This window comes from Aspergillus tanneri, assembly GCF_003426965.1.
Source record: "Aspergillus tanneri strain NIH1004 chromosome Unknown AapTan_4_pilon_pilon_pilon, whole genome shotgun sequence".
NCBI lineage: Eukaryota > Fungi > Ascomycota > Eurotiomycetes > Eurotiales > Aspergillaceae > Aspergillus > Aspergillus tanneri.
Genome location: NW_022984631.1, coordinates 1549274 through 1572291, shown reverse-complemented (window position 1 = coordinate 1572291; position 23018 = coordinate 1549274). Strand labels below are relative to the sequence as shown.

The following is a 23018-nucleotide window of genomic DNA, read 5'->3' as shown; positions in this document are numbered from 1 at the left end:
CTGGGACAATGTCTGGGACCTGAATTCCTATGGTGGTAATAATTCGCAGAAATCGTCAGATTCCACAATATTTTGGCCGGCCGCGACAGTCTCTACTACATCTTACAGTTAGACTGCCATAAAGGACATCATATCATGGGACACCAATCTCCATCAATGGTGTTTAACAAGGTTATTTCCTAATAAAAAGCCTTGCAGTTATACTATATCATATAATATGTACATGAAGGGCTTATGAACAAATCTTGGAATAACTACCAGTATCTGCCGTGAAACCGCAGACGAACTTGTCTTCTACTGTGGTGAGCAAAGACCCATCCTGCAGACACAGGAAAGGACACAAATATCTAATGCTGAGCCAAATAGCTCCCCACACTAGTTGCAAGAGGGTCGGGAAGGCACCAGTGAAATAATACAGATCTTCCCAGTGGCCGAGGATGGTCGCTCTCCCACAAATGCTATAACATATTAATAGTCCCGTCGCTGGACGGATTAATCATTCGGCCGAGATCTCCAGTAACTAGGCCCAATAAAATTATTAATGGGTCGAAAATTATGATTTTTAGCATTCCCTGCTAATGTCCGTGGCGACCGAGCCTGTGAACTAGGCTGACCGTTGGGCAGGGATTTTCCCATGGGAAATCGGTGTGGGATACCTATGCAGTAAAATCGCAACAATTTTTTGGAAAAATTCGGGAAAGGGAATAATATCCCATCTCGAATCCCTTCCCGAAAGGCTTGGCACGGGGTGGGAATCAAAATACGATTCCCATGGGAATATGGGACGGGACTGAAACTCGTCCGGGATCCCGTATCCCGTCCCGACGGTCAGCCTACTGGCAGTGTGAACACTTACAAGAAAATAAGAAAATCGGGAGACATCCTGCGCTGGCTCGGCTCCAAATTACCCCTTGCCCGGCAAGATAACTGTTTAACGTCCTTTTTCTGCCGCAAATGAGACGCCCGCCTCACCTAGCCACACACCTGTAGAAATATGTGAAATATATATACTTGAGCTACCAATGAACAATTTACGTCCTTCTCACCTAAATGAGGCCATGGTATATGAAAACCGGCCCAGCCTGTCCTTATGTCAGGCATGCATAAAGGGATTCTGCAGGTCTTGCAACTACAGAAGGCGCTGCTTGAACGTGACCACCTCGAAGTCAACATTAATTTATCTATGCCATGAGATACCAGCCCTCAACAGTATACTAATTCGGGGAAGTTCGATCTGGATCCGAACCTAGTAAATGTGCTGAGGCTGAATTGTGTAGGTACTACTAAACCGTTAAGGCTAAGCGCTAACGCACCTGCAGCTTGACTGCGCCGCTTGATTCCAACTTCTCTCACGCAGTCATGTTCTAACGTATGATGAATACCAAAAGTCCGGATCACGTTGTGGGAAGTTATATTATGAGTGGTGAAGCACCCTGATAACCCTGACTTTGTACGCTAACAGGGAACAAGTGCCACAAGAAAACCTGCGTACGTGTTGAGATGCCTTCCCATCTCTCGTCCCTTAGCCAGCTGAAGCCAGCTCAAGCTGAGCCGCCAGAACGTCGCCCAAATATAATGAGCATCCACGAAATAATCCATCCAAACTCTCCTCTCTTACACCAAACCACACCAAGGTGGACATATCCTCTTAGAGAAGATCGCATACCTAGTGCACAAGATGGCGCACGCAGGTTATGCGGTCCGAATGTGATGGTTATCCGCCCAGGATAAAGGGGCAGGTGATGCAATCACGCCGGCTTGCACTCCGGGCAGCTGACCCTAACATTCCCTCCAACACCCGTGCATGGGCAACTGCACAATTGAAGTCTGCTGCATGGAGGCCGACAGACAGTGAAACCCAAAAAATACGAAGTGAGGAGTTTACTCGGACAGACAAAAGCAAATTTACACGCTCCATTGATGCCGTCCTACCTGGACAACATTTAAAGCGGCTGTATAACTCCCTTAACCGAAAGGAAGCAACTTTACTTGCACAACTACGTACCGGCCACCCCGACTGAACGCTTTCCTCCATAATATCCGAAAATCTGAAAGTGAGATGTGCTCCTGCAATGAGAGCAAAGAGACAGTGCCAACGCTTCCTTTTCCAATGCAGACAATAAGAGAACCTCCGCTATGATATTAGGCAGAAGATGGGAGCAAGATTCGGCGACCTCCCATATGCGTTGGGGGGTCGGCCAGATCAGATCCTCCCCAGTGGGAAACCTGTCGATTGTGATCTGTATAGCTGAGAACCTGATCTGGAGGTTGTCGATCAAGACAGGACGATTTTAGATAAATGTGGATCACAGGAAATAAGAATAGGAAGAGAGCGAAGCAGTGAAGCAGATAAATAATTATGTATATAAGAACTAGGACCAGAGGCGATTAGAAGACTGTAGGTAATTCTTACTAGGGGGCTACATGCAGCCTATGGCCACAAAATGCCTGAGGAAAAGAAAAAAAAAAAAACTTAACACACATTCCTAGGGATTAAGTTAATTATAGACAACTGCCCTATAACGCTATAATATTCTTGATAATATCTCAGCACACCATTATTTAAAAGTAAAATTAATGGAGACTAGAAATAAACCTAAATGGTAAGACTGTGGACCGATTGTAGAAAGGATGCTGAATTGTTATCCTTGTAAAGCATCTATAATTGCATCCAGGTATGCCATTATACCCGGGCTGCATGGATGAAACGTTTTGATGCGTTTTGTAGGAAGATAAAAGGAAACCGAGTCCGCTGTGTGGTTGTCATTGGCGAGAGCTTTATTAGCCGCGGCCGGGTGTTACGCTTCTATGCTGGTTGACTTACGCGCTACCTCGATAGCAACATTGCAAGTGGCAACTGCATATGGGTCAGGATCAGTTCCTAGGTTGTCCTTGCATAATGCTGCGTCAGGATGGAATAGAGCCCTGTGAGACGAAACCTGATAGCTCGGCCTTTTCCTCCGCCGTGGTCTGGTCAGATTATGTGGTTAGTATTGTTTACCGGAGGTAATGGTTGGAGAGAATGGGAGGGTAGTGTAAGTCCACTGATTTTGGGATAGGAAGCTTACCAAGTTATCTGTTGATATGGATACATCTGGCCATTAACTGAGAATAAAGTACGTATCCGTTCTGTCTGCTTTGGGTTTATGCCAGCTCCCATCGGCATTTTCACACCTCCGATGGGTGTCGAAGAAGGGTTGTACGTCTACATAATGGACTTGATAACTCTCTGTATCTAAATTGGCGTCCTGAGCGGCATGCTGGATCACGCGATTGAGATCCTCCACCAGGTGGTTGAGTTCCTTGTGTAGATCTATCTTTAGCAGTTCGATGATCAACAAGAGTTTGCGTCCACTGTAATTCCAACTGGAGGGCTTATAGCCTAGTCTCCAATAGTAGAAGGCCGTATCATCTCAATCTTTTGTGTCAGCATTGAAGAAGTTTAAATAGCCCGGAACATAAGTTGGAAGTCCTAGGCAGCTAGTCAGCTGTTAGACTTCGCTCTGGTGCGTCGAGAAATGTTGACACTTACTGATAGGCCCGAGGCAACAATAATACTCTTGTATGCTTCTTTCAGCTAATACCTTAGCGCACTGCTACTTGTGTCCGCTATAAGTCTTGGGCGCTCTCCTGATACTTATATAGTCGCCGTGGTTATTAATTGTAAAATAAGTCCAAAATGCGAGCACATATAACATGGCTAGACTGCTAAATCCAACCTCGTTTTCTATTTTGCAATGACACCAGGAACCAGTGTGACACCTGAAATGGGAGATCGACCGGCTGGGAACAGGCATATCGTTTGGAAGCTTTGAAAGTGTATTTTTAGCAATGTGGGCCGTTGAATCGTGGTAGAAAAGACTAAACCTGAAAATAACAAGATGGAATACATACATTGTTTGAAGCTGTCTCTTAGGCATAGTCTTCCGTAGTAGAACGTTAGTTGCAGGTAGTATCAAAGGGGTACCAGGAAGACAACTGATGCGGATCAGCCCTGGATGTAGCCACAAGTTGTATTGCGAAACTACCATACAGTAACAGAAGAAGGGGCTGTCTGTTTATTGTCTTTACAATATGACTGCAGCCATATCTAGGCCTCTGCACGGGACCGCAAAAACTCCCTTGGGACCGCACCGCAGCGGTCTGGTCTGGTCTTGCGGTCCTACAACCCGCCATCAGGGCGGCCCCTGGGGCCCCCCTTCCCATATTCGACTGTCCCTACAGCTCATAGTGTTCTACTACCTCGTCCAGTCCCTTACCTAACCGGCCGTGTGATGAGCGATATTGCATTTATATATAGCATAACATTAAATAATTAAGTTAAAAAAAATTTCTATATATTTTTATGATAGAATAAATATAAATTACCATTTATATTAAGAATTACTTTATAGTTGGCGAAATAAAAAATCATCAAAAAGTGCTATTTTGTATGGGAAAGGTGGCCCGTTTGGGGGCACGGGTCTTACGGTAGGTGGATAACCAATTGTGGCCTGTGCGTAACTGCATCAGTAGATACGCCCAGTTCCTCTGCAGGCTTCCATATAGCCTTCTGGTGTAGGTAGCCGGTAGGTGCTATCAATCTTTCGCAGGTGATCACCTTTGGTGGATGACTTCCATTCTTGCTCCCACTGAGTAAAGATGTTGCCTCAGATAAACGCTGCCTCCCTTGTGAGCAGCGGGCAAAAGGGATGGGTTTTGCCTGGGCATGCGGCTTCCTTGGCCAGCCGATCTGCTGCGTCGTTTCCCGGGTTACCACAATGTCCTGGTACCCATTGAAGGCGGAGCGTGATTCCCTCCACTTGAATCTCGCCGGCCGCCTGGAGAACCGCGTGGACAATTCGTTGTCCGGATTTGTTTCTCACGCTTTGAATTGCCTGCAGGGCTGACCTGCTGTCACACAGGATCGTCGCTGTTGTTCGTCCATTGTCCCCAGTTCTTGAGCGTTGGTGGGCAATCTTGAACAACGTGCTGACAGCATAAAAAATGCCTATCAGCTCCGCTACGTGGACCGACCACCGGTCCGTCGGTCCCACCTGGACCTGTCGGGATTCGACGACCTCTAGTTTGTCGTCGAGCGCTACGCCTAAGTGGCCCTGTCGACCAGAGGCATCCGAGTAGACGACAATGTCGGACCTAGGCCGTATAGTCTCGGCCCATTCTACTGCCGTTTCTCGGTCTGACCCTATCTCAATCTCCGCGAAGGGTTCGGCTCGCCATGGTGGCAGCTGTCGTGGGTCGATCGTCTCCAGTTCGTTCAATCTTCCCAGGTTCATAGTCTTTAACGCGTCCGCTAGTGGGAACCGAGCGTATGACCCGGCATTGTTCCTACGCTTCTGGGCCCTTGATAGTGCACTCCAAATGGGGTAATCGCGAGGTAGACTGTGAAGTCTGGCGATAGTGTTCTGGGCTCGGTGGCGGAGACGGACCTCCTAAAGATGAGCGCGATGTTAACAGGATAGGGCACCGTCGGTTTATTATCGGAGATTGTGTGTAGTGGCATGTTCCTTGAGCGTTGCAATAAAGGAGGGTGGAGCTTGGAGAAGGCTGGGGCTCATTCGGGATGACTCGAATAAAGAATAAAATCGTGTGTAAAATCTGCGAGAGTAAAAGTGCCAAGATATACTAGAGCGAAAAGGGATGGGAAAGGGACCAAAGAGAGGAGGGCGTGGAAACAGCATTCTAGTAGGCTCCCCAGCTTTTTTCGCGCACAGTTTCGCAGGCGTGTTTACTTTTTCCCTTTCTCTCACTACGTTCGTTTCAGGGCATTGGCTACTGGGGACACGTGCTGCGTGCGCTGTAGGCCCTGAAACAATGAAAAGGAGTGGAAGCATGGGCGAGGACGTGAATTATGTAAAGTATGTAAACAAGTAAGAGCAGTTTAGTAGTTATTGAGAACAAGCTGGGGATGACAAAGTAGCCTTAGATTAAAGTTAGGGACATGCAGCAAGATATGCCAAGTAAAAAACTGTCAGATATACCACTAAACCACAAAAAGTAGCGCTTATACCAGTTTGCATATAATAATGGTATATCTGCTTTATTTGACAAAAACTAAACCAGAACAGGCGATGCATTAGTCCTATTACGGAAATAAAGTGAGAGCTCAAGGTGCATGCGAAAGTAGCGAATCAGCGGCGCGCTTGGCGCGAAAACAGAAGGTGGGAGGCCAGCAAATCTTTGCAGGTAGCTTGCGGCCGATAGTATCCCTTTCACCCTGTTCCTTCGTTTCAGGGCACTCTTTTTGCGTACGCCCTCGCAGGCTTGTTGACTTTATCCCTTCCTCACACTACGTTCGTTTCAGGGCATGCTCCGATATACCCCCTGTTCCTGGACCCTACTAGTATGTGACCTGTAACTTGTGCAAGCTCAACCTGTTGCCCAAGCACCTTGAATTGAAGAGAATCGTGCCTCGCGAACAGACTGTTTCACTCACGTGATGTGCTCTCCCCTCTACGTGTTGGCTCTCACATGTCTGTTCCCGCTCCTCCATGCCATCTCTCACCTTGCACTGTGTTTTTTGATTTGAACTGTCCGGACCCGACGGGCGACGCGGAGCGCAGCTTGTAAGCTTTTACATAGCGCGCGTTGGGGATGGCTAGGATATCGCGCTGAGGACCGCTCAGGGAACATTGCGCTGAGATCTTCCTCTCCACCAGCGGGGGTTAGACTGCTCACGCTTCTGCCAGTGGCATTTCTTCGCAGAGCAACTTTTTTTTCTCCTTTCACTCCAAGGAAATACTTTTCCCACAACAAAAACAGACGAAACGTGGCTGAAATCCTTTCATGTTGAGGATTTTGGAAAATTCAAAACAGACAATGTGATCACTAACTGTAGTATTGGTATGTTACTCTTACCTTCCTAGCTTTTGGTTTTTTACCATGATGAACATCGCTTGTCGCCTCTATCAGACTTTCTGTGGTGACCTACACTGTCCTAGCCAAACGGACTCACTGATAAATTTTTACATTCATTTGTGTTTACCAAGTCATTGTCTTGGTCTTTAATGACTTGCTCCAATAAATTAGGTGTCCTAAGCTACAGCTTAGTTTACCCATCGTGTTTTTTTGCTGGAGATGGTCCAATGCCTGTCAATTGGTGGTCGGGAAGAGCAAATTCACTTCTAATAATATATAAAAAAATCCAAAGGTATGGAGTTACTCTCCACTGCTTTTTCTTTTCGTAATATGATGAACACCCTACACATTTGATGCTAAGTATGAAGGTGCTCTGCACCTAATGCTTCTAAAATATACTGCTTTTCATCTTTCGGCATATTATCACCCAATCATGCTGCTTATATCACATGAAAATTTTCTATGGCGGTATATACTGACTTTCATGTACAGCTTTCTTCCAGTAGTCTATTGGAAAGCTTCCAGAGCTTCGTCGTTCCATCTTTTTCTCGTTAGTTCCGCTGCAGAGTAAAAGGTTATCGAGAGAATAGGAGTAGAACTTACGATAGGAACTTGCCAGTTAATGAGTTCGGAGCATTAATCACCAATCTGGCCATGACATGACCGGGCTGTTCAGGTTTTAACAATTTTCCATCCTTGTGGACTGTAGTAAATATCGCATGGAATTGAGGGTCCAGAGTGGTAGCGTGATCTTCGCGTATCTCTCGCTGCATTTCGGTGTCGACCAGGCCCGGTTGAATCGACACGGACGTCACGTCGGGCTCTTCCTCCCCAAGACTTAGAGCTAGATGGTTTATAGCCGCCTTGCTCGCGCCATATAGACCCCATCCCTTAAATGCCGAGACGGAAGCCCCAGACGAAGTGAAGATAATCCTGCCCTTGGATTCACGAAGCGCAAGAAGTCCAGCTTTAACCTGTAGTAAATATAAGTGTTAACAACCATTGACTAACAGCCCTGTTCTTAATAACCCCTGTATTAATAAAATCCGTGTGGTTAACTTACAAAAGCTACCAAGCTAATAAAATTAACATCAAATCCCTGCTTCCATTGTTCCGGATCCGCCTCAGCGATCTTGCCCACTTGGCCTAGCACGCCGTGGTTGAGAACCAATCCATCCAGACGCCCAAATAACTTTAAGGCTAGATCGACGGCCTTCTGACCAAGAGAGAAATCCGCGAGATCACCATTTAGCACCTCGACTTGCTTGGCGTACTGGTTTTTTAGCTTCTGGAGGGGCTCGACGCTGCGGGCGATCACGATCACGTTGTGGGATTGAGGCGCAGTAAGAAGAAACTTAGAGATTGCAAGACCGATACCTGTACCACGGGGTAGGATGGGTTAGCTTTTAAGGGCCTAGGTTAAAATATTAATAAAAGCAATGGATTAAATTAATTTCCTACCTCTCGAGGCACCGGTAATTATAAAAGTCTTGGGCGACATATTAACTAGAATAGCGGACCTTGATACTCCCGGATACAAAAACAGTGCCTGGTTCTTATACTCTCTGACTGTGATGGTTTGGTTGTCTCTGCGCTAGTAGAGATAAAACCACTTGACCATATAAAAAGGTACAAGACGACTGATCGAAGATCAGTCGCATCTAGCGCCCTATATAGTATGTTACAGGTTCAGCCTGTGACACTGACTATCTCTTAAACCCTACCCTAGCCTATAAGCGTTTAGATACCTTTGTTTACACCTATTATATTCTGGTATTAAAGTGGAGTAAAACAAATCTAACCCAATTTTAGATAAATATAGGGTTAAGGAAACAATTAAGGGGTGTAAGACCCAAGCAATGTTTTTGCACCCGCGTGTATATGATTATAAAAACAATAAAAGTGTGTACAGTGGTGACACCAGTTTGCAGAAGCACTGTACAGTTTTTTGGGAACCGAACCTACCCTGTAGTACCCGACCAACCTCACAACCTGGACGTTGTGGTTGATATTATCGTGATATAAAACTGTGTTGTGTACCGAGCGGGGCTAACCTTGGCTTATGGCGGACCCACCCGCGGAGCTACCCGAGCCCCCTCCCACAAACACCCAAGAAACCGCCAGAAATCAGGTCACCTTGAGGTGGGGCAAAGGTCGTGTCAGGTCGCTAGTCTTAATTAGGAGATTACTAAAGGTCATTGTTCGCGAGGCACAATTCTCTTTATTTCAAGGCTCTCGCAGGTTACAGGTGAGCCGCCCTCGTTCAAGCGGTCGGGCGCCCCGAAACTGGTCATGTGATATGCCTAGCAGTGCACATGCCCATTACCGCTCATAGTTTATATTACACAGCATCTAAGCTTTTCAATACAAGACATCCTCCATATACCCACCACCTCAACAGTAAAATGTTTAAGTACTTGTAAACCAGTTATTTACTACTGTCTAACTACTTAATAGCTGTTTACAACATCTCATGGCTTATATTTTGTAATCTTGCGCGTCATGATATTTTCTTGAATATACTTCTATAAACAGTTACTAAGTGGTTACTAAGTACTTTGTAAATGGTTATTTCGTGCATACCTTTATAAATGGATCGGTATTATATAAATATATAACCCCATTAAAACTTTGACCAGCTGGATAAGACAAAAGCCGCTGTTTTTGAATAACTACAGAGATACGATCAATATTTGAAAATGAGGCATGGATTTCAGCAGGTGTTGATGCATTATATTGCTGGCAGAAGGCTACAAGTTCTGGACTTCGCAAGAATTGAGCTAATAACTAGTTAATAACTAGTTGTAAAGTAGTTAAAGACAGCTAATAAATTGCTTTACATACCTAATGTCAAGCTGGGATTTCTCGTCTGCCTGATAATTTGTCCAATCCCTCTTAGTATTAACTCTGGTGGCTTATGTGGAGGAGGAGGGTGTTGATGAATCCCATGTGATGTAAACACTATATAAGGACAATGTTGAATATTAACTGGCACTAGTGCAGTAAATGTGACATTACACGTTATATGTTCCAATTTACCAGGTCCTTGAATATGATCAAAGTCTAAATAGTTTTAAAATTTGAATCTCGTTTTGCTATTATTTTGGCGGTTACATCGTTCCTGCACTAAAAAGGGATTACTTAAAGACGGACCTGACCTGAGCCTCCTTACTTCATCGCAGAAAAGACTGGAAAATGGACCGAAAACTTGCGCCCCATATTAAATTCTCAGACAAAGATAGGAAGTACGTAATAGATACTTTTCCTTTCTTACCCTGAGTGTAAAATACGCGAACATGACCAAATACTTCTTGTCCAACTCCCATCTCCGAAGCACCATATCTCAAACTTAAACTAGAACTTACGCCGCTCGTGTCGTGTACCCTCCGTCGACCAGCGGAGGATAATGACTTCAGGTCCTTTGTGTTTAAATGGTCCCCACTTGACAATAGCTACTATTAAAAGGGGTTTTTGCTGCTGCGATACACCTCGTCTGGTGCCCTAGAAAAGGTATCCCTGCCATGTTCGGTTAAAGATACCGGAGTGCAGAAAGGTGAGGTCTATGTAAGGTATGCATTTAATGTTATAGAGCTAAAACCTGGTGGATCTATCTCGTTTGCGCGAGTCTTCCCGACCGGTATAGGCAGCAGTTGGTACCTGGTGGAAAGTACGAGTTTCTTTGGTCTGGAGCCAAAATAACCCTATGGGATTGGGGAACTCTAAACGACCATCTTGGGTCCAAGACACCAAATAATCTGCAGCGGTCGGATTTAATCTTACCAGGGGGTGTAAGTGTTACATTTACCTATAAGCAGATTGCGTCTCCTGTTTTTACATGCCGAATTTCTACTCCACAATCTCTCTAATTAGACCTGGTGCACCAGTTCTAAACGTGGAGCTAACCGGGCCAAGTACTATTACCCCGGGACAAGAGGCTTCAGCATCTATCCATATTCGGTACCACGGGAATCACACCGACTGGTTAATATATACCGTGATTAGATCCTCTGGGAACAGCTCCAGTCCTATCGCCTTGAAAAAGACCACTGGGAGCTTTGGGAGGTTGGATGCGCTGGTATATGGCTTGATAGTCCCGATATCAAGTAAATATACTAAGACGACACTTTGTTAGCTTGAAGCCGGAGAATTTGGACCTCTCGTGGGAATCCTGGAGGATTTAGAATCCTGGAAGGTTGGAGATACATTCCGTTATAGGTTCAAGGGCGGCACTGTCGACTAGTGGGATTATGGAAGTCGAGACCAACATGCCTACACAACAGTTAAGCTGCCAGCGAATATGCGCACGGAGGTTACAGACCCAGCAGACAATGGGGGTCGGGCCAAAGCTAGTAATAACTGCATCTAATGCTCTAGAATTTTGCATTGTGGAACACGAATAATCAGCATGTCTAACAGATATCTTAAATATATAATAAATACTGCTAGATATGTCTGCTTTTGTTTTACTCGCTTTGGTCTCCGTGTCCTCAAAACACGGTCTCTGAGTAAGGGTTCCGTCTCGCCTTCCAGCTGCCGTGCCTTATAAAGACAAGCCAGCCTGGATAGTAGCAAATACCATTTAACCACCGCCGCCCACCACATATATATATATATACCAGTCCATGAATGTGCTCCACAAAGGAAGCTTCGAGAGGATATCATCGTATAGTTTAACCCTAACAGTCCATGAAATACAATGGTAAAGGTTATGGCCTGTATAGCCAGGCCTGTCCTGCTAAAAGCGTGCAGCCTAGTCCGAGAGTCAAGTTCACGAGCCTGGGGGGAAAAGGAATATATCCCCAGGAGAGTCATGATCGGGTGGACATAAAACAAGTGGAATCCATAAAATAAGCCAAGTCCAAAAGCCCGGTCACGACTGTCCCAGGGTCCGAAGATATCATGATCAACAACATCGATGAAGAGGGGGATAATAGAAATAAGCATGAAAATAAGGCAGATCGTAGCCATAAAAGTCTTTGGCGTGCAACTGTGACGGTCGGACGGATAGTACTTACATGCCCACCCTTTTTTTGGTGCGACGGTGTCGAAGGATTGGCGACTGTGAGGGAGGTATGTAATTATACGATCCTGTTTAAAAGGGTTGTGGTATGGTTGACACGACATATCTATTATATTAATAAAGATATACAAAAAATATACAAAAATTATGTTTGTTCACATCTGATGTGCCAAATTAAGTTTAACTCTAAAATTTAGCTTTAATACTATTCAAGTAATACACATGGTCTGCTTAATGCCATCTAGGATAAAGTGGAGGATTCCGTCCTTCCGTTGACTACTTTGTAAAGGAATATTATATGTTGCCGGATATATGATACAGTAATCCGACCCGATCCCGGAAGCGCTTACCCACTCGAGATAGAAAGAGCCAAGAAAAATAACGGAGTCAGTCATCTATTGCTCCTAGGTAGATAGATGAGGTTAAAATGGAGGGGTCGTTAGCTCTGTGTAGCTACAAGACTGTTACGCTTGGACTTAATCCAGTACTAGCAAGCATAAATATGCTTCTTAGGATAAGATAGGGCTTTTTGCACATTACTCCGGAGTAGATTTCAGAGTGAAGCAAAACGGTCAGAGAGACAGCTAAGTTGGTCAGCTGCTTAAGTATTCCACATTGTGCAATCCTTTGGTAGGGTTTCATTGCTCCAGCAACCTATAAACTCGTCATTTATATATAATCGTATAAAGGAAAGAAATTCCACCAACCTAAGTAGGAGCGTATTACTGGAGCAACAGATGAGGCCAGCGGCATAACAAACAAAATTATTGGCTGCAACCCACACTCCTATCAAGATTAGGGGATTTCTGACAGGTGCCATAATCAGAAGAATAAGACGAGGTTGGAGTCCCCTCCCAGACAAAGAACCACAGTATTTGTGACATCAGAATACAGATAAAAGGAAGAAAAAGCAGACGAGGGGCATTCGGAGATCCGTGAGGGAGGGTAGTTAAGGCCGTTATGTCCGCTGCTCCATCCAATAAAAAAGAAACAAAGAAGAGAAAGGATAGAAAGGAGAGCAAGGAAGCACCGAGCGCTGAGAGGCTTTAAATTATCGACTTCTTTTTTCCCACCTTAACATATTTACTATAAACCCTTCATCCCTCCCTTTATCACCCCCAGGACTCTGCTAGCACGAACCATCATGGCTGTCGGATACGCCAAAGACCAGCCGGCCGGCTTTACCAACCGCATTGAAAAGGTCGCCATTGTCGGGGTACGTCAAAACAGAAACCGGGTTAAAGAAAGGTAAAAGCTAATTAATAGTGTAAGGCCGGCGGCTCGATCGGAAAACACCTCACCGACCAGCTGATCAAGAACGGAAAGCATGTTATCACCGCCATCACACGCCCCAGCAGCACCAAGATGCCCGCAGGCGTCCATGTGGCCCGCGTCGACTATGGCAGCGACAACGACAGCGCCCTTGTCGAGGTCCTGCGCAGCCAACAGGTGCTCCTGATCACAATGAACGTCATGGCCCCGCCCGACACCATCGTGAAGCTGATCCGCGCGGCTGCCAAGGCCCGTGTGCCCTACATCCAGCCAAACTGGTACGGGCACGAGGCGGCCAACGACTCCCTCTGCGCCGACAGTATGCTCACAGCCAACCGCGACCGGGTGATCAACGAGATCCAGAGACTGGGCGTGAGCGCTTACCTCTTCCTTGTCTGCAACTTTTGGTACGAGTTCAGTCTGGGCGGGGGGCCTGACCGGTTCGGGTTCGATTTTACCAAGCGCACCTTCACCATCTTTGACGATGGGGAGATCCCGATCAACACGACCACCTGGCCGCAGTGTGGGCGGGCTGTGGCTAAACTGCTATGTCTGAAGGAACTCCCCGAGGACGAGAACGACACCTCGCCCACCCTGTCGCAGTTCGCGAACAAGTCGGTCTACATCTCGAGTTTCCGACTCACGCAGAAGGAGATGTTTGAGAGTGTGAAGCGCGTGACGGGCACGACCGATGCCAACTGGACAGTCACCCGGGACTCGGTGCAGGAGCGCTTCAGGGAGGGACAGGAAGGCATGAAAGTGCACAACTGGAAGGCGTTTACCAAAATGCTGTATAGTCGGATGTTCTTTAACAACGGCGATGGCGATTATGAGTCTAAGCGGGGGCTGGACAACGCGGTGCTAGAGCTACCGGTGGAGGAATTGGATAAAGCCACGAAGGAGGGCATTCGCATGAGCGAGAGCGGCGAAGTGCTATTCTCTCACTGAGCAGATAACTACTTAGGTTCAGTGGTAGCTAGAGCGTCACTTTCTTTCTATTAAAGATACAGTCTATCAAACCAAATATACATAAGCATGCCCATCTATTCTAGTACAGACACAGCCTAGTCATAGTCAGACTAAGTGGTAGTTAAACTAAATGTTAGTTAGACTAAGTGTTAGAGGACATCTACTTCTATTAAAGCTAAACATGTTAAATTACTGCAGTACACATCGTGGTTTACAATTTATCCCCTTAGGGTTACAATGTCTTCCCCTAGGGTTTGCCACCTCCGCCTGCTTCTTCCCTCGCTACTTTATTAAGATCAGTCGTCGCTCTTCCTCTGCTAACCCCTTCTTCACTTCCACATGCTTTCATTCCAGCATCTTATGCTTGATAAGAAAGCACACCAGAAGCGCGACTACCGCAAAACACAGGCCATAATCCCGGTATCCCGGATTATAGTTCTTGGACAAAAGCGTACGTAATCCCCCAACTACGAAAATACATATAATATTCAGAACATCACATTCGCACGCAAAACAACCAAACATCAATATTTTTACAAGATATTTAAATATGCAATAGCTAAATTGCACACAAATAATATGTAACACCCAGAAGGCCCATCAGATCATATCCTGCTCTGACCCGGAGAATGTATCTATTAGCAGCACATTCGCCTGCGTATTACTGCCTGAAAAGAGAGTTGCTTTGCACGGCTCAATCACATTGACCAGTGTCTCGACCTGCGTGTTTATGTTGTTCACGAGCACGAATGAGCCCAGCACGACCCCGATGACGCTGGCGATGTTGTACACCAGACCAAACAACGCGAGTTTTATAGGCTTATACTACTCACCTCCGCACGGCGCACTGACTCTCTCTTCATGTGCTAGTCTTTAAAAACAATGTAAGGGGGTGAAATAAAGAAACCGTATATAGCTAGATTGTACTGCTTATTATTATTTATTATACCATGCAATCTTGTTGTGGAATTCAGGGAGAGTGATGTGCAGGGGACTATTATATCAGCTACAAGCCAACTAGCCTAATTAGGAAGTAGATGTCATTCAGTTGAAACACCAAGAATCATAGTATCTCAACCTAGTGAGTCTCTTGCATTCCTATCTCAGTGCTCAACTAACTAAAGGGCCGATGGGTAGAATGATTCGTCAGGTACTTCCGCACCGCCAAGTTCGGGCGGATTAGGTATAGTGTTTCCGTAACAAATTTTGAGTCATTCCGCGGCCAAGCGCCTAACTTATCTGTCAACAACGATCGCATGATCATGACCCAGGAGGACCATACAGTACAATAAAAGAGTGTAATTCGTTCTCATACATAATGAAGGCACTCGAGTAAAAATAACCTGTACCATGACTGGGCTGCATCTTGAATCTGGAGTGGGTTCCCTTCGAGGTGGGGGTGTGCTGCTTCCACAAAACTGCCCATTTGCCTGAGCCATTTTTGCATGGCGAGCTGGACTAGCCTATGCATCTGAAAGCTCACAGTATATTGCCAACAAAAGTGGGCCAATATTACCCATTATTCAGCATCTGTTCGGTCCGACTTTACTCCTTTGTTTTCACCTTCCAATTCTCCCAGATAGATTCAGATAGTTAGAGGCCTTAAGAGACCTTATCCTTTTCAATGCAGATCCGTATTATCATATGATCAGTGATACTAGCTCATACGCGTATTCAGCTGACCGACACATTCTATACATTATATGCATGTATTATTATGGCAACCATTAGCATTAATACAAATATTATTTTAAATCCTAGTAACTTAGACGAGCCGGGAAACATGTATTATGATCTTCCCCTGTTAAATCTTTTGTCTCTTTTCTCTGCCACTATCACATGCCTGAACAGTACCCCGGCGCAGACGAGGCCGAAGCAAGCATCCCACCCATCATTTATTGGCACAGAATATATCAACCTCGCCAGGAAAGTGGGTCACTGTTCATTGGGTACCAATTTTTCGGGACGACCCGTCGAACCCTATTTGCAGTTTATCTCGACTCCGCCCAGCTCTGGTCTTGGCACATGGCTGTCTCGGTAAGATTTTTAGTAAACTGCCCAAGCTATCATCTACGGGTGATTTGGCCTCCAGGACTGCCCAGGCAGAATAAGCGACCCCGTTAAGCTCTCTGGATGAGCGTTGGCGGCGTGGCCTATTAACCCTAGTGGTTACTAAGAGACTTATAGAGTGGATTTTACAACAATTAAAATAATAAATAATAATAATAACTGGCATTCTGGCAGGTAGAGTGCTGCTCTAAACCCTTTAAGCAAGTATCCTCCTGATTTGTCCGCTCAACCAGATATAATTAGTGTAATTAAAAATATTAAATGCACAGGGGTTGAACTAGACCTCACCAAGATAGCCCTGGGGACTAAAAAATATGTGATAGGTTGGTTAATAGTGTAACAAAAATCCCTTAGAATTATGAACTTGGTATAGATTCCTTTAGTGAACTAAAGTGGAAGACCGTAATATTGCGTTTATTATAGTTATTAGCCATAATCCTATAGGAATGTGAGATACAAATATCGGCACTTGGAAGGTTATCTGTAAATTTTTGTGTTCAGTTAGTATTCCATAATACTATTATATTTTTTGGGAAGCTCACCGATATTCTGAATAAGAACGTGTCGAGAAGTTTCAATGATTATTTATTATCTCTTGACTCTAAAAATCGTCTAGTATACGGAGTATAAACTTAAGAATTTCCGGTCAACGCTTGGTCTCAGGGTTCCCCTCTCTGAGTCTTTCACTACCTTTTGCTTTGTGATGGCAGATTAGTCCTCCATATAATCCTTGTCTAGTGTTCAGGTGGCTTGCGTCAGCTTGCCCCTTTCTATTTCGGACCGACGAGTGTGTAGGAGCCAATTAGCATATCTATGGAAAATATATATGGAGTTAGCCAAAGGTCTCCCTGGAGATTCAGAGGAGTCCGCAGTTCAAGGATCTCAGAATGTCGGGGTCACCAGATTCACCCACAACCCATTTTGCCGAGGCAGTCAAAGCATTTCTTAATGAGGCTGACGCCATTTCAATGGAAGAATTCTACCGACGGCTGCAGCCCTATCGGATTATGACGTGCGAAGTTACTGTCGGGGGCAGTAAAATATCCAGCCCAATTCTAACGCTGGAAAATGAACAGTCGGACCAGTGAGAGCCCCGTGACTGCGCAGTATCCATACTGAGTGAGATATTGACTAACCTCGGCGCAGTCGTGACACAGGAGCGTTTGACCAAGAGGATTGTTATATGTTAGCAACATCACTGGGTAGCAATAATGGTCTTGGCTCGGTGGTTAGTCCTCCCCGTGGCGCATCCGCGCAGATGCATGCCATCTCGGAACTTGCCGGTTCCTATCGCCTAGAAGACATTAGCGTTGGACAACCTGGAACTCAAACATACATGCCTGACGAGCTCGTTATTGATGTATTAAATGTTGTATCATCCTTTAACTCATTGGGGTTAGTTACCGAGACAAGCTTAATTGAAATGCTGACGACCATAGGATGAACAGACCGGATACGAAGTCCTAGATCTTGGATTATGGGACAGCGGGTTGGCGTTGGGGGCCTGTGCCTCTGCCTGTATGGGTTTCTCTTTCTGCTCCTACACTCCAGCTTGTTGTACCAGCGATCTTAATAACTGACATCTTGTGACAGTGCCGGCAGACCTACCTTCGCCTCCACATCTTCTGCGACTACCAGCCGAGTGCGCAGCCCCTTCGACAGTGAGGACAGATCACATAGCAAATAACTCTATCCAGGAATCACACAAAAATGGCATGTCTTCTATTGCCCTCCCCCCCACCAGTAAGCTTTCAGTGAAGAAAAGGAACATAACCATCTTCAAAACGCTGACTCAAACAACACATCGAGGATAGCCCGTGAAAGAATCTCTAAGCAGCAGACCACAAAGCCGCCGGTAGTCCCACCGATGCGATTTACCAACTATATCCGAGATGATTCCTTCTGTTTCATCCAGGAAAATCTCCCGTACTGGAAGGTAAACGGGTTATGGGACAGATCAGCGCTGTCAGATCCAAACTGGGGTAGTTCGGGATACGAAAGCCTAGAAAATATCTATTCCTGCATGTGTGAGCTGGACTTGCGTATCGGTCACGATCAAATACGAAAGCGGGCTGCCTTGGTACTTCTTGACTCCAAGTACAAGGAGGCACTTGCAGAATGGTAGTCACAGAAAAAGCCTCAATGGTCTAAAGAATCAATTGGAGTTGGGCGAGGGGATGCAAGCGCGATGATCGACAACATTCTCCGTCGCATGCACCCCGACTGGAATTTGTATGACGCTCTACGACGATCTAAACTCCGAGCCAAGTTCCACAACGAAAAGCGATATGGCAAGCGATGGGCAGTTTTGGTGGCTATTCTAGGCCCCAGTATATTGTTCCTCTGTACATCGCAGCTTTCCAGGACCGTGTATGTTGTCACTTCTCTGAACATAGCAATCGCCCAATTTTCTCACCGACACTATAACCAGGAAAGATACCACAATAACTCTAACCACTCTCGAGCAAATCGCGGCCAATCGTATCTCGACTCTTCCGTGTGCGATGATTCTGCTTCAATTGATGAACCCAATCACCCATTCACTTCTGTATAACTGTGACTACCGCTCGATTGATATCAATCCTATTTTGGGGCAGCTACACATCTTGCAACAGACCATGAGCATTACCAGTTAAAGCAGGGGCCTCATGGCAAGGACGAGTCTAGAATTTGAAAAGAGCGATAAATTACCAGATCATCGATCCCAATGATCCAGTTTATCTCAGCCTCTCGGTGGAGATGAGCGGCATGGTACGGGGCAAAGACGGGGATTGATATAGATTTCTGCCCTGTTGCTTGGAATACTGCCGAGGCAAAAAACCTCTTCAGTGTCTGTGGAGGGCCGGAAATTGTCGTTGAGTTTGGGGTCGTAGCACTAACATACGCAAAATGTGGTAAGGGGATACCCTAGTCTCTATCAGTATTTACTCAGAAAGACTTTCAAACGTTGACAACACGTAAAATACCTCGATTTCGTGAAATTTGGAGAGCAATTCTGGGTCAAGCTTTCCCTGAATAGTACGGGACCAACTTTCGTTGGTGCTTGTCAAGCGCTCGCCAACACCTGTTGTATGAACTCCGATGCGGAATGCTACACAGACAATGTGTACAGCTAATTGAATCCATTTAGACGATCGATATGGACCAACCGTTGCAGCAGCAGCCACGAGCAGGCCGGTGCAAGAACCTAGAATGCAATGTTTTGAAAGGTCGATGTCTTCGGTATCAGCATATCTGTATTTATAATAATAAGTAGAGAGTTACCATAAATCACAGGGTTGCCCTAAGTTCAAATTTCTTACTGAAGTATTTGCACACATTGCGAGGCTGCTGTCAACACAGGTCGCAGAACAGGATGCGTCCTTCCCCACTGTACCCAGTCTTGCAGTGCATCCACATGCAATGGTAGATCGGGAAATTGTGCCTTGTCGAATCGGGGAAGCAAAGAAAGTTCACGACGAAGTGCAAGGTTACACTGGGTAAGAAAGTCTTGTACGGTAGAGCTTTTGAGAGCTTGTGGGCTGCACAGTGCTTTGAAGGTCTCAGTCGACTGGTCTCCAAGGATGAGAATTTTCATCTCTGCGCTTTTCCACGTAGGCATGTTGCAGTCGTTCTGGGGATTAAGCTTGAAAATCGCCATAGAGCTATGTAATGATAGAATGGGCCTAGACGAAGATCAGACGGCGCTTTTGTCTTAAATTTATAACTTGGCAGAAGGACATACTTTTTTCATCCTTGAACACGTGTTGAGGCTTAAGACATTGCGAGTAGCTTGAGATAACGCTAAATCAGAACTTCTTGGTGCAATTTGATAACTAATTTCATTGGGAATATGTTTCAGCGAAAAGGAACGTCACTGTAAATTAAGCGACACTCCTGCAGGATGCTAGAGCACGGCGTAACTCGTCTACAAACTCCCAGACCTCGGTGAAGGTGTTGTACAGGGGGACAGGAGCCACTTGCATCATTTGCTCCTTTTGGGCCACTACAAACCCCTTGTCTTTCAATCGCATCATTATGCGATCCAACAAGTGTTGATCGTCGAAGCGCAAAGTCAATTGGCAGTCACGTTCCATCGGGATGGAACTGGTAATGATTTTGAAAGGGCGACGATCGATGTTGCCCAGCAGAAACTCCAGCTATCCGGTCAGCAGGACGGACTTCTTCCTGATAGCAACCATATCAGTCTGATTGAAGACTTCCAAAGATGCGGTCAGTGCAACAATATCCAGCACTGATGCATTAGATAATTGGTATCCCGCACCTCCAGTACTTGGGGCAAAGGCTAGACAGCCGCGTCAGCTCCGGTAATCCCCCGAATGTACAAGGTTCAAGCGAACGAAGAGTCTAAAACGTACTATCCAGCATGAAAACCGACTACTCACGTCGTTGCCCCACCAGCCTGCCAGCCGGGGACGATATCCCTCCATTCTCTTTGTACGATCTACTTCACCGTGCCTCTCATGCACGAAGATGCTGCCAATGGCTCCCAGGCCGGCGTTCATGTACTTGTAATTGCACCAGACAGCGAAATCGACCAGCCAGTCATGTAGGTGGAGCTCGACATTACCCACCGCATGAGCTAAATCCCATCCAATCATGATGCCTTTGGAATGGGCATGAGAGGTGATCTGTTTCATGTCCAGGACCTGGCCGGTGAGGTATTGGACGCCAGATAGGATGATTAAGGCGGTTGTAGATGCATGTTCACTGGTTATAGCAAGGATTCTGGCGGTGGATAGAGCCAACGTATCATCAGATATGAGATCGATAAGAACCATATTATCCATTTCGAGCCCGTGCCACTGGATCTGCGACTGGACAGCGTACTGTTTATGGCGGCCGGCGTTAGCGTGATGCGTTCATAAAAGAGGGGGATATCTACACTAACGTACGTAATCGCTAGAAAATGTATCACGCTCCAGTATCACCTTGGACCGTTCACCGATTGGTCGGTAGAAGCTGGCCATGAGAATATGCAAGTTGGCCGTGAGGCTCCCCATCACCGACACCTCGTGTGGTTTTGCTCCGACGATCGGTGCCATCAGCCGAGCCGCAACTTGGTCCACCTCGCCCCAGGTCGGCAACATAGAGCCGTTATCTTCTTGGTTAAGCCGTACATCCCCTGCGTTGCCCATGTTCTCAAGTAATGGTCAATCAGCTGGGTTACTTGGCGTGGTTGCAGACCAATTTGATTCCCACAGAAGTAAATCCCGGGCTCAGTTTCCTGCAATGAATCTGCCCGCTCCGATGAGCCTCTTCACATGAAACGGAGGGTGGATATTTGAGAACTACCTGGCGATTGGAAGCGGCTGCTTGTCAGACACGCTTTGCTAGGAATACAAAATCTTTCGCGAAAGTGCTTCAGGGGATCCTTTTGATCCATCAACAGAGCAAGCTCTTGTTCTTCCGAGAAGGGAAAAACAGAGACATCAGGATTCTCATCCCGAGTGTATTCAGTCGAATCCATATTCATTGCGTTTACCACAACGTGAATGAATTTGTCACTTTAGTGGTCTTTGATGCTGGCTCTCTGGCTTCGGAGCTTACAGCACGGCTCAATATACCACGCCAGACTCACTCCATCTCCGGGACCGGACGCGTCATTTTGAAACAGCCATGCAGATAGAATTCGAGGTCCAGTCGAGGAGAGGCCGAAGGAGGTCTAACATACATGGGTGGGAGGACATTAAGGGGATCGTCCGAGATCTCCCGGCTAGTGCCTACGATGGTTCCCGACTGGCTAGCGCCACCGTCCTTCCTGTTCGGCCTTATGCTGACACGCGAGTCTCGCGTTTCAATGACCTCAGGTCAACGAAATACTATATTGATTGCTTTATCAGTTCCACTTGACCCTCCTTGATTAGTAGCTACAGAAAAGTCCTTCAACTTAAGGATCGAAGGATTGCGCGGCTCGTTTTCTGCCAAAGCCACTTAGTCTGGGCGCTTGCCAATCGTGACATAACTTAGTGCAATTGCTCGATTGCAGCCCCGGTCTGAGTTTCATTACGCACGTCATTCAACCGTCGGCGCAGGTCCTGTCCGCTACCAAGGAGAGGATGTGCCCCCTTCTTATCTAAGACGTTGTAACTGAACTCCTCCCATCCCCCAATGGCAAGATACGAGGACATCGGTCGCAATGCGGGAATTGGATCGGGCTTAAATTGACTTGCCTCCACCAGCCCGAATTCTTGGTAGATGCTCGGGAGGTCGTTCAGCCAGCTGCAAAATATCAGAATGGAGAAAATAGCCTATAACCATGAATTCAAGAGAGACTTACTCAAATCTGACTCCCAAGGTCGCAATGGCCTTCTTCCCGTCCTCGCTAAAAGACGACGTCGCTGCCATGGACGTGTCTGGCCGGGCGGAAACGATCTGCTGCTCCGCAATGTTGATTTCGATCCATTGAAGATATCCACCGGGCTCTGAAGCGATTGGTAAAGGGCTTTAAAGCTGGTACGGCGATGAATTCAAAACTCACTGAGCAAGGAAATCAGATTCCTCAGCAAACGGCTGAGATTGTCCTTGCGGACTACGAGTGCGAAATATCTGATGTTGACAACGTCGTATTGTCCGAGTAGATACTCCGGCACAGACTCATGAATATTCCATTTCTCTAATCTGACATTGGTGGGAAGCCACTGTTTGGGTGGAAACTGGGCATCGGTAATGTCGAACCCGTCCAATTGCACAGTGGAGGGTAAGTTTGCGGATAGAGAAATCGGCCATATTCTTCGCTGCCAAGTTATCAAAGCACGATCACTATTCTTAGAAGACGGAGAACTTGCCCCGTACCAGTTCCAATGTCCGCGATTCTGGCGCTACCATT

At 46.2% G+C, this 23018-nt stretch overlaps 6 protein-coding genes across 6 annotated transcripts; 2 read left to right on the top strand and 4 right to left on the bottom strand.

Moving 5' to 3' along the window:
- Nucleotides 1-7365: 7365 nt before the first annotated feature.
- Nucleotides 7366-8359, bottom strand: ATNIH1004_005727 (SDR family oxidoreductase; the record flags this gene model as incomplete). The annotated part of the gene is made up of 4 exons (XM_033570373.1): nt 7366-7399; nt 7462-7832; nt 7922-8235; nt 8320-8359. 4 exons carry the CDS (start codon nt 8357-8359, stop codon nt 7366-7368), a joined length of 759 nt encoding a protein of 252 aa, XP_033426405.1.
- A 4663-nt stretch (nt 8360-13022) lies between these two features.
- On the top strand, nt 13023-14098 carry ATNIH1004_005726 (uncharacterized protein; the record flags this gene model as incomplete). The annotated part of the gene is made up of 2 exons (XM_033570372.1): nt 13023-13094; nt 13145-14098. The coding sequence occupies 2 exons, from the start codon at nt 13023-13025 to the stop codon at nt 14096-14098; spliced, it is 1026 nt and encodes a 341-aa protein (XP_033426404.1).
- A 2978-nt stretch (nt 14099-17076) lies between these two features.
- On the top strand, nt 17077-18743 carry ATNIH1004_005725 (uncharacterized protein; the record flags this gene model as incomplete). The annotated part of the gene is made up of 6 exons (XM_033570371.1): nt 17077-17273; nt 17336-17549; nt 17629-17707; nt 17783-17932; nt 18004-18269; nt 18321-18743. 6 exons carry the CDS (start codon nt 17077-17079, stop codon nt 18741-18743), a joined length of 1329 nt encoding a protein of 442 aa, XP_033426403.1.
- Nucleotides 18744-18835: 92 nt separating this feature from the next.
- On the bottom strand, nt 18836-19829 carry ATNIH1004_005724 (uncharacterized protein; the record flags this gene model as incomplete). The annotated part of the gene is made up of 3 exons (XM_033570370.1): nt 18836-19096; nt 19156-19423; nt 19492-19829. The coding sequence occupies 3 exons, from the start codon at nt 19827-19829 to the stop codon at nt 18836-18838; spliced, it is 867 nt and encodes a 288-aa protein (XP_033426402.1).
- Nucleotides 19830-20052: 223 nt separating this feature from the next.
- BNA5_3 (Kynureninase (L-kynurenine hydrolase)) lies at nt 20053-21327 on the bottom strand (the record flags this gene model as incomplete). Its single annotated transcript, XM_033570369.1, has 4 exons — nt 20053-20328; nt 20368-20474; nt 20568-21018; nt 21085-21327. The coding sequence occupies 4 exons, from the start codon at nt 21325-21327 to the stop codon at nt 20053-20055; spliced, it is 1077 nt and encodes a 358-aa protein (XP_033426401.1).
- An 828-nt stretch (nt 21328-22155) lies between these two features.
- On the bottom strand, nt 22156-23017 carry ATNIH1004_005722 (uncharacterized protein; the record flags this gene model as incomplete). Its single annotated transcript, XM_033570368.1, has 4 exons — nt 22156-22411; nt 22470-22614; nt 22671-22926; nt 22985-23017. The coding sequence occupies 4 exons, from the start codon at nt 23015-23017 to the stop codon at nt 22156-22158; spliced, it is 690 nt and encodes a 229-aa protein (XP_033426400.1).
- Between the last annotated feature and the right edge of the window lies 1 nt (nt 23018).